The 11,234-nt window shown below is 44.6% G+C and overlaps 2 protein-coding genes across 2 annotated transcripts; both read right to left on the minus strand.

Moving 5' to 3' along the window:
- Nucleotides 1-3,089: 3,089 nt before the first annotated feature.
- On the minus strand, nucleotides 3,090-7,803 carry LOC133933680 (ras-related protein Rab-9A-like). The gene is made up of 4 exons (XM_062380856.1): nucleotides 7,475-7,803; nucleotides 6,756-6,946; nucleotides 4,864-4,899; nucleotides 3,090-4,068 (listed from the first exon to the last, which is right to left on the minus strand). Exon 4 carries the CDS (start codon nucleotides 3,996-3,998, stop codon nucleotides 3,393-3,395), a length of 606 nt encoding a protein of 201 aa, XP_062236840.1. The 5' UTR covers nucleotides 3,999-4,068; nucleotides 4,864-4,899; nucleotides 6,756-6,946; nucleotides 7,475-7,803; the 3' UTR covers nucleotides 3,090-3,392.
- A 39-nt stretch (nucleotides 7,804-7,842) lies between these two features.
- LOC133933679 (transcription elongation factor A N-terminal and central domain-containing protein) lies at nucleotides 7,843-10,516 on the minus strand. Its single transcript, XM_062380855.1, has 2 exons — nucleotides 9,816-10,516; nucleotides 7,843-9,665 (listed from the first exon to the last, which is right to left on the minus strand). The coding sequence occupies exon 2, from the start codon at nucleotides 9,658-9,660 to the stop codon at nucleotides 8,680-8,682; it is 981 nt and encodes a 326-aa protein (XP_062236839.1). The 5' UTR covers nucleotides 9,661-9,665; nucleotides 9,816-10,516; the 3' UTR covers nucleotides 7,843-8,679.
- Nucleotides 10,517-11,234: the final 718 nt, after the last annotated feature.

Genomic DNA, 11,234 nt, shown 5'->3' on the forward strand with positions numbered 1-11,234 from the left:
CAAATGAACACATTAAATATTATTTGTTTATTTTACACAAAAGCGTAAGTGTAAAAACAACAAGCTAGTGTTTACGGAGGCCAGGGTAGATCTTGGCACGTGCAACAAACTAGCTAAAGGCTATGCTATAAACTTACATGCAACCACTTGAATTAAAAAAGAGCAAAATATACTTTATTACTAATATTATTAAATTAGTAATTGATGTTCTTTGATGTTTTCATCATGATCTTTGATGTAATATCAATCTTCTCATCTAAATCTTTGCAAGAAATCATTGTTTCCCCATTTTTTTTAAAACTTCTTTAAATTTTTTTGCTACACTTATCACCAGCGGCAGCAAAAATGAAACAACTCTTTTCCGACTTGTTTTTCCGTACAAACACACACACACACACACACACACACACACACACACACACACACACCTCAGGTATCAAACCAAATCAGATCTTAGCCCGTTGCGTTTTTTTCCAAACCCTTATCCTTAATGGATTGATTCGCTGTCCTGTGTGAATTATACATTCGATATGATTCCCTCATTTTGTAAAACTTCTCCTTTTGTGATTGAAGTTCACCTGTAAATATCTTAATCTCACAAAAAAATACGGATTTACACGTCTCCCAGAAGGAGGAGAACACAATCAGTGATTTTGCCATGCTCTTCTATTATTATTATTATTATTTTCCCACAAATATATGTATATGTACCCTTTGAGATATGTGTTTAGCACTCAAATACTAGTTCTGCATTTGATATAATAATTGTAACGTAACATCTTCAATGATACGTCGTGAGAGGGAAACCGTGCAGTCATGAGATGATGGATTGAGGTGCTCGTGACGTGTACATTTAAAAATGATTTTAGAAAAAAAAATGGGAATTGATTTTTTTATGGTTTGATCAGTTTTAGGCAGCTTGTGATTCTGTAACATTGATTTTAATTTCAAAGTTGGAAAAACACGTCACTTTTTTTTGTATTGTTTCCTTTTTGCTTTTCGATGTCATGCTTCTCACGTGAGCCACAGAGGCGGGTTCGGATGTTTACACTCTGCATAAAACAAGTCAGGAATTTTCATACATTGATTTTATAATCAAATATGGTTTGATAATCACAAACGATATTCCAAACGGAATGTCACCGGTTAGTTCACCCGTAAAAAAAAACACTGAAGAAGACACATATTTGAACTTTGATGGGATGAAGCATGTCGGTATCGTCCATGTGTGCAGCTGTCTACTCTGTATAAAAAAGGACTATATTGCCATGTGTGTTATGTTTGATAAATATACGTGCTTTGCCGCCAGGTTGATGTAAAGGCAAACTTCAATTTCCTATAAGACGATGCGTGTCAGGGTGTTGTTGTTTCCTTGTTGTTTGCATGAAGGAGACATGACTGTGTCTTTGCAGTTTTTCAGGTGATGTGTAGTCAATTGTTCTGACAACTATGGTAGGCGGTGTTTGACCCCCTCCTCCTCCTCCTCCTCCTCCTCCTCCTCCCCCGCCCCCCTCTCCACCCACTCTTTTCTAAAGAAAAACTCCATTGTACTTTGATGGCATCGTAGTCCCCTGTAGGTGTTTTCATTATTGGTTTTATTTTTTAAGTTGGAAATAGTTATATGACTCCTATATAGTGATGATTTTTGTAACCTTCTCTAGTAAAACCGATATTTTTTATTATCGTGACACCGTCGTCTCCTGCCTCTTTCTTGAGTTCGGGTCTCTGAAGTGATCTAAGAATCTAAAATCAACTTCAAATGCAGTTGAAAGGAATATTTATATGTATTACCATACAGTAACTGGGTAAAGAACCCCCAAAAATACTTTATTTGATTCAAAACTCCTCCACTCTACATATTCTTGTTTCTTAATAAAAATTTCTGTCCTAATTCTTCAGAAAATTCCCAGAAGAATGTGGAAAAAAAGACTCTCGCAATGTTAAAGTGAAAAAATAATTCCAGCCATTCTCTCCTGACCCATATTTCCTCCTCCCACCAAGTTTCATGCTAATCCGTTAAGTAGTTTTTTGCGTAATCCTGCTTAAACTAAGAGGAAAACAAACACAGATGAAAACTCCTTTGGGGAGTAAAAATACCCATAAAACCCAGGATGACCTCTGAAAATGGATTTTTATATTCAAGCAACATTCCACAACTCAAGGTATTACATTATTATAATTATAAATAGAAAAGCAGCAGCTTCTTACATTTTTATGCTTGAACCATAAAATCTGAGCCAATTAATTCATGTAACCCATAAAGATAATTTAACCACAACAATAAAGAAATAATAGATGTGTATTTACACCTGTAGTAACCTGAACCCCTCTGCTTGTTGAATATCTGAGCTACCGAGCGCTGCCTCAACAAAACAAAACCACATCTCACCTCAAACTAGAGGTGTCTGACTCCTCAGACCTCAGTGGAAACCGTCCAGAGACCAGAGTCAGTTGGTTTCTTCACAGCTCTGATGTGGAATCAGGATGTGGGTTCGAGAACATTACGTTTGTGAAACTACTGAACAACCGCAGTCCTGCAGGTGTCTTCCCTCACACGTCGCAGAGCTCACTCAATAGATGCAACACTTGTGAGTTCACGTAATGAACCAAATCATCTTCATTTAGTACACACATTCAAATTGGAACTGGAGAAATCGTCTGAAGCAGTGTGTTTACTCTGAAACCACAAACGGGGGAATATCTCTGACTTTTGATAAATGGGACAAAGAGGGTTTTCAAAATAAAGATATCACGTATTTTCCCTCTATTTCATTTTTGGCCTACTATTTAATTGTGTTGTGCTGGAAGTCATTATAATTATTTGGCAGCATTAGCTGGTTATAATCTAGTTTAATTAAATAACTGTTATACTGGAGGAAAATATTATCTCTTATAAAACATAATTTGCAGCAAGGACAAAATAATAAATCACTTTTTCACCCCGACTTTCCTGAAGCTTCTTTGGCTTCTAGCTGGTTGGTGTAATGTGGCAAGTACAACATATGAATAGTGATTATTACTGAGGTATATCAAGCAAGTATTCTTCAGTAAGTTTGTTACTAACCACAAATAAATCTATGAAACCTGCAAAGATATATTAGAGCTTTTATTTCATTTGACGTTCTTTATTGCTTTTCATCGAGTAATAACCGCGTCTCCGAACTTCGAGCTGGTCCACGAAGTTTCCGGTCCCTTGATGGTAAAAAAAGGAAAAGTTGAAAGTTGGCACCGAATGTCGTCCGTTCTTTGAAATGTAATCATCCGTCTTAAAAAGGCTGAAGTGAGAAGAACACCGCAGAATGTTCAGACGCAGCCGGGCAAACACCAGTTCCTCTTTTGGCCGAACCACAAACTGCACCAAGCGTCTCGTGAGCCGGGGCGTTCCTCTCGGCTCAGCAGCAGCTGGGGTTCGGGCGACTCTTTCTCTGTAAGTCCACCGTGTTGGAGTGGATGAGGTCGTCCGCTCTGTCATCCAACGCCAGGATACCGCGAATCGCCTCCTCGAAGGCCGGCGCCACGTTCGTAGCATCCTTGGCGCATGTCTCAAAGTACGGGTGTCCGCCATTCTCTCCGCACCACCGTCTCGCGTCCTCCCCCGACACCTGGCGCTCCAGCACGTCCACTTTGTTGCCCAGAACCACGAAGGGGAAGTTGTCCGGGTCCTTGACGTCGGCGTAATACGTGAACTCCTTCTTCCAGTTGGCCAGGTTGCGGAAGCTCTGTCGGTCGTCGATGCTGAAGGTGAGCAGGCAGCAGTCGGAGCCGCGGTAGAACGGCGTGCGGAGGCTGCGGAAGCGCTCCTGACCCGCCGTGTCCCAGATCTGCAGCGTGACGCTGTGCCCGTCCACCTCCAGCTCCTTGTTGAGGAACTCCACGCCGATGGTGTGGAAGAGGTGCGAGTCGAACTTGTTGGTGACGTAGCGGTTCATGAGGGACGACTTCCCCACGCCGCCGTCACCCAGAAGGATCACCTTCAGGAAAGTTGACTTGGACGTCATGGTCGTGGTCAGAGCAGTTTGAGTCTCCACGAAAGTTTGAGGAAGCCAACAGTGGAGGACGGGGTTTCACCTGAGGAGCAGGAAAACGTTTTAATACCAAAGAGCAAAACAGCAAGGTCAATTTAGAACATTCAAGCTGCTCCATCTCCTATCCACTAACATGGAGGAGGCGGGATCTATTAACTACACTGCAGCAGGCCACCAGGGGGCGAGTCAGACGCTTTGGCTTCACTTTTGGATCATGTCTTCCACTTTTATTTACACTCTATAGTATGTAAGCTTCACTAAGGAGGGTATGAAAGTCTTCTCTGTAGTGCCATCTGGTGGACATAACCAGAAAAAAGCAGATGTACCACAGAATTGTCATTTTCAAAAAAAACTAACTGGTTCCTCATAAATTATCATTTTGAACTTCTTTTGTCATAAGATATTTAACTAAACTACAATGAATTCAATGATAATTAACTGACTATATTTGGGTTTTGGACATTTGATAGAATTAAACAAGCGCTGTGAGTTTTCTGACCTTTTACAGAATAGAGGGAATAATCAGAAGAAACCCAGACGGATTATTTTATGATATAAATACACGTAAGAACTATTCAATACGCAGACTCGATCAACATTCCACTTCCTGTGAGAGCTTACATGTTTCCTCACATGAGAACTGCAGATCAGACCAAAGTCAGTGCACTGAGCTAATCCTATTAAACAGCCACTGCCCCCTAATTACACTACGCAACAAATGAGCTTCCTACGCTGCGTAACGTGTCGTGCGTGAAACGATCTGTGGAGAGCAGCACATCACATGGAGCCAGATCACAGGACCCAGTGAGTCATCAGCACCAGAAGGAAGATTCCTCACCGTTATGTCCGCACGTGGCTCATCCTGTCAGACAATCTGTGGAGAGACAACCAGAGAGAGCATTAAAGTTTGCTCCCACTCACAGGCTCAGCTCCCAGCAAGTGACTGATGAGGATTTAAAGTGTGAATATAATCCTGTGACACACACGGAGACTCGCTGCGATCACTCCACCTCCGCCCCACAATAAAGCTCGGAGAGGTCGGTGGGGAATCTTAGGGAGCAGGTTTAAATGAGGGGAAGGAGGAGCTTTGAGGGGAGGGGGGGGGGGGGGGACACAGGATCAGAGCCTCCGCCACAGTTGAGATAATATGACGGAGCACCCGTCCATCACTTGCTGTACTGGTATCAGTCTGAGATACACTGGGACCAGCCAGAGACACAATGTGAGGCAAAAGAGTCTAAGATGCTATCTCCATGTTAGTGGATGGGACAAGGACCAAGTCAATTGTTTGTTCACTTTTCTGACAAGTTTGGTTGTGTTTAGTTATTTGATGCTATACAAATTAAACGTCATGATTGACAGCTGACACTCACTTGTGATTGGCTGAGTGCGTCTATCGGTTGTTGTGACAATTAACAAGCATTATTGATTAATAAATGGTTTCTGAAATTTTTTAAGCACAAATACTATAACATAGATTAATATATGCTGGGTCTAGCTTTTAAACTAATGGTTGGACCAAACCACCAGTTAAAGATGTCACACTGGGCTCGGAGAAAAAGTAAACTATAATTATCTTTTGTTTTTTGAGGTGTACTAGGTAAAACAAGTATTTTGAATTCCAGCACCCAACCAATTCTATAAAGTACCTCAAGTCCTGCAGAAGCACTGTCACGTTACATGAATTCTGCAAACTCCATCTAAGCTTTACATTGTTAATTTATTATTTCACTTCAAGCTGGGAACTGTACAGCTATTATGAAAAAGACGTTGGACAGAACGTTACACACACAGTTCCATCACTTCCTGTCTTCATCCATCTGTACATTACACAACAGGAGGTTTGGTGCAGTCCGCAGCCAATTAGGCCTAAACTGAGCAAATCTGCAGCTTGTTAGATGAAGTTAGGTTTAAGTGAGGAGTTGAACTCTGCTGTGGACTCAAGGGAATCTATTTAAATGTAGGATCTGGATAAATGTCCACTTTGGCCTGGGAAACAATGACTGTGGAGCGGTCACTTTAACATTTAAAAGAGAAAATCTAAGAAGCAGAGTTGAAGCATGAGCTGAGAACCCCCCCCACCACACACACACACACACACACACACACCACACACACGAGTCATATGCTTCATTCAACAGAGGAGGAGGAGGAGACTGTAAAAAGTTTACAACTCAACACACGATTACACTAAACTGAAAAATACTATAACTTTATATCTTCTAAACGAAGATGATGATTTCAGGAGACTCAGATTGAGTGTGAGGCTCATTTATCATCAATGGAGTCTATTCATAACTCCAACAACTCAAAGGAACTACAACTCAAACTGAAGTTTACTTCCACATAAAGACACAGATCCGAGTAGCTTTGGTATTTGTGACAGAAATGTTTTTCTTATTTCGAGATCCATTTCCGGACGAGCAGCCAAACCAGTGCGCAGATCATGTTCTGATCACAATTTAAGTTAGTTTGAGGAAAGAGCAGCAGGGAGCAAGATGGCGGAAATACATCATCTAATTGTTTATCAGAAAAAAAGTAGCACGCGTTGTCACTTACATGCTCCTGCGGTGGATCCTGTGCGTATCAAAGTTTGTGCGTAACGGAATGCGTAAAGACACGACGCGGCGAGTTGCTTGTCCGATAAAGGGCGCGCTTAACAGTTACACACTCACTACGCATTCCCCCCTCCAATATAGGATGAAAGTTTCAGCTACTTGAGGAACCAACCTGTGAGCACGGTGGAGCCTCCTCTTCCATGCCGGCCGGGTGCAGCTGTCAGCCGGGGACGCGGAGCTGCGGTGGTGGCCCCCGCTGCTCTGTGGCCCCGCGCAGCCGCCGGTGACGCTCATATGACCCGGGAGTGTCCCGCCTCCTCTCATCATGCGCTCTCCTGCATGTGTCCGCGATGCATCGTGCTTCTGTCATCCGTTTAGAAAAAAAGAGAGTTGACTCTTTGTCCTTTATTCTGCTGCTCATCAAGGAAACAAACCTTTATATCGAGTTTAAATCTGGACGAGGATCAGTGGGTTGAACTAAAAGGCTCTAAATGAATTTCAGGGGTCAACAGACGACTGCACAGTGAAGAAATGAAATTACTCAGCATACTATGATTTCTAAATAAAGCAACAAAGACTATTTACTGGGTTGATAAGAGTAACAAAGTACTACATCCACCATGTCCCTGGTTCCCACACCTCAGTGTCCTTGGGCAAGACGCTACAAACCTAAATGTCTCTGCAGCATTTATAAGTGAATAATGAAAGTGATGCCAATGTGAACTTTGAGCGGAAGATAAGAGAATAAATATATGAATCCAGTCATTTTACATTTAGAAACTCATTTGTAAAACGATTGTTGAGGGCGGGTGACATTTCACGTCTATGGAATCTACTGTGATACATCTTAGGGTTTAGAACTCAAAATGGTTTATATTTAAAACCTCTTACCATGTGTCAAACTGCATGAACATCTACTTGAGTCATTAGCAGCTCCATCTTCTTACCTCCACCTACGTTATCTCTCTCTCTCTCTCTGTCAGTGTGAGGTGGAGGAGGGTGGAGGCAGCAGCACTGACACACCGCTGTGACTGAAGGGGTGAAATCCTTCACACAACACAACAACCAGAAGAAAGATAGGGAGGATCTGAGAGGAGACACAACACAGAGAAACGCCACAACGCTGCAGATACCACACACACACAGACACACACATTCCTACTGTATCTCAGTGACGAGGGGGCTGCATCACCCATATCAGAACACATGCAACTAATCAGGAGAGCGGGGGGGGGGGGGGGGGAAGGGGGGGGGGGAAGGTTCACTACTGTTAACAAAAAGAGACATTTTCTGAAACTCCAGGGCCTCGGCCTCACAGGGCCCATCGCTGTGATGTCACACTGACGTGTCAGCGAGGCTCAGCGCCACGTCGACTGCCTCCACACACAGCAGGACCACGGGTATCAAACCCCCGAGGCCGTGGCTCAGAGGGGCAGATTACTGACTCACATGCTCCTTCTCTACGGTCACATGGCTCATCCGCACAATCCAGTTTTCTCCAAATGAATAGGATATTGTCGGCAGAAGAATTTACCCAGCATGCACAGCTAGAGTGGCTTACACATCAGTGCAACAGGATCCTGTTCTTTCTCCCACAGATCAATGAACGCTGGCATTAGCGAGGGAGAAAGGTGACATGTGGAAGACAGGAGAAGTAAATGAGACACGCTGACGGACAAATAGAGCGAGTGGAGGAAACAGGAAATGATTCAGCGAGAAGAAGAAGAAGAAGAAGAAGAAGAAGAAAAAGAAGAAGAAGTAGAAGAAGAAGAAGAAGAAGAAGAAGAGGACGAGATCTGCCTTGTGAAAAGTTGTGGTTTCAAATCTGCGGCTCCAATAAACACCGACTTGGCTCTTACACCTCCAGTTGAAGGTTTTCACCGTTTCTGCCGTGCAAAGAAATACAAAAAAATTTTTTTCTATATGCTGCATCACGCAAGGATGCTTCACAACTTGTGTTTCAAAGTGAAAAAGAAAATACTTGTTTTAAGCAAGATGATGATTTATCAGTTCAGTAGTATTTGTGTAATCATCCTAACAAACATCAGGAGATGAAACTCAGCCTCCTTCGTGGATCCAAACATCGTGACTTGGATTCAGAGACAGACCCAGCCGCTGTGGTACCACTGCTGCCCACACGCACTGCAGGTCACAAAGGTCATCGCATCCTCGTCGGCGCCGCCACGCCTCACCCACGCAGGCAGGAACAGGGCGCCCCTGGACACCTGCGTCACACTGCAGGCCGACCCCCCGCACCGTTTGCAGCGGATCTTCTGCGTCTGCGTCCCCTCCACCCCCTGAGGCAGCTGCCTCTCGCTCACACCCCGAGACGAGTACTCCTCCCTGAGCTGCCGCAGCTCCTCGCTCGCCATCTCCTTCGCCGACATGCGGGCGAAGGCCTCGGGCGTCAGGGAGCCGCTCAGGAGGCCCCGGCGTAGGTGGCTGTTCTTAGGATTCCTCAGGTTGGCTACCTTGCTCCTCACGCAGGTTTTGTATTTGACCTCGCTGTGTCTGTGGAGCTCGTGGACGTGACGCTCGATGTCTCCGGCCAGCCGTGAGGCCTGGTCCTGATCCGGAGGCTCGGGGTGGAGGGCGGCGAGGAGCAGCTGAGCACATTTCTCTCTCACTGATGATGATGAAGAGGAAGTGGGAGTCTGGAGGTTGTGTTGTTCCACTGTGGTTGACTCTTCTTGCTCTTCCTCAGCCTTCACACTCCCTCCACCGTCACCTGCCTGTGCTGGTCCACAGGGGGGTTCCTCCTCCTGCCTGGACCCCCCTCCATCCTCCTCCTCCCTGGACCCCCCTCCATCCTCCTCGCTCTCCCCTCCACATTTCACTTTGCTGTATTGCCTCTTCCACTTGGACAACAGGCTCTTGACCTTCCTCCTCACGCGGTTGTCCGAGCAGGTCCTCAGCAGCCTGTAGAGAACCCTGACGATGTCTGTGACCTCCAGCTGCTCGGCGGTGACCTGCGACTCCTCGAGGTCACCGAGGAGGATCCAGATGTTCCCGTAGCTTCTGTCCGAGGTCAGTTTCTCGATCTGCAGCGCACAGTGAACCACTCCTTTGACTTCCATGGCGTCTGGGGAGATTAAACAGTTAAGATCCTGAATGCAAAAGATTAAGATGCTTAAATTTAATGTGGAGGCCTTTACCACAGATGCAAAAGCAATTTGCTCCATTATGCAGTTTGAACTTATTGAAATGGATTCATTTCTCTGTGTTTGTTTACCTGAATTCCCTCATGGTTTTTCTGCTTCTTCACACAAACAGGAACCAACAACAACACGTCCGCATGGGAGCGGCCATGTTGAATAGTATTAAGCCGTCCAAACAGTGACGTTGCCCACCTTGGCCTCTAGATGGTGCTGCAGCCTCAGAGAACCAGAGGCCCAGTGTGACCACGATGGGGTCTGGATGAGTTTCTAGCTCTGGAACTGAATGTACCTGAAGCTGACACTCAGAACACTCCTCCTTTTAAAGGACATTTCTGTTTTTATCAGAGTTCACAACAGGCTGAGACAAGCCCCTCAGCCTGTCCTGCAGATGTTGTACAGTTGTGTAACTTCAGAAAAGTTATCGAGCGTCAGGACCAATACAGTGGACAGACGTGTTGGCAGATAGACAATAAAGTCACACAACTTATTCAAAACACATCGTTGCACCATCACCTCCAGTCACATGTCTTCTAGTCTCTAGCAGAAGTTGAATAACAGTGAGTGTTGTGACACAGTGAATAATCTACCACAGCTTTCTGGATCTTAGACATTCCAGCTTCGTCGAAGGTCTACAGCGTCAAACTATTCACACAGATTTGATTTGTTTCCGCAGCAAAAATCAACTAATTCAATAGTAATGATTGATTTCGGGCTTTAAAACATTCACCTGTCGAATTTGTTAAAATACATCTGCGAAGTTAGGGCGAAAAAAAAACCTGCCACCTCTATCATTTCAGTACAGCGCCTTGAGGGAAATCACATCTGTCAGGATGTTATTGATGGTTGTGCCAAGAGTCGTGAAAACACACAATGAGACATCCGGTTTGTAATCTGTACAAACGTCCATTTGTAAAACACTCCACTGAAAAAAACCTGGCCCAGTTAGTTTCCTGAAACCAGACACAAACCCAACCAGAGAGCCAGTTAAGTCCAGGAAAGTACTGCCCTGACAAATGATATATCATCATCCAGACAGACAGCTCCTTGTGATGCATGCGAGCAGGGTGTCATTATGTAACCGACGCTATGACATCATCCTCTCAGACATATATTAAACATTTGCTTTCAGGATTCATGCAGCCAGGGCCGATAGCGGTGAAGGGAGGAGGCCCTGTGGGAAAACTGATGCACTGTCTCCTAGTGTAATGGCTTCTGGCTCTCGAGTCTTCAAGCAGCAGCTCTTAAAACCCCAAATGGAAATTAGAGCTTCTATAGGAGACGTCTGAGCAGCGTCCAACTTGTCTTCTCAGAGTTCTCCTGCTGCCTACGTGTAAAAGAAGATGTTTGTTTTTCTGCCAATCAGGTTGAAGTTAAGTGGATTGAACCTGTGACCTCTCAGTCACAAGAGGGTCTCACACCTCGAGCTGTGTGTTGCCTCTGCAGTGTGTGTGTGTGTGTGTGTGTGTGTGTGTGTTGAGATGGGTGGGGTCCAG

The sequence above is a fragment of the Platichthys flesus genome, chromosome 22 (genome assembly GCF_949316205.1).
Source record: "Platichthys flesus chromosome 22, fPlaFle2.1, whole genome shotgun sequence".
In the NCBI taxonomy this organism is placed as follows: Eukaryota; Metazoa; Chordata; class Actinopteri; order Pleuronectiformes; family Pleuronectidae; genus Platichthys; species Platichthys flesus.

What these genes read in the sequence shown, in the direction of transcription:
- LOC133933679 (XM_062380855.1), bottom strand. Translation starts at nt 9,660, where the DNA reads ATGGAAGTCAAAGGAGTGGTTCACTGTGCGCTGCAGATCGAGAAACTG.
- LOC133933680 (XM_062380856.1), bottom strand. Translation starts at nt 3,998, where the DNA reads ATGACGTCCAAGTCAACTTTCCTGAAGGTGATCCTTCTGGGTGACGGC.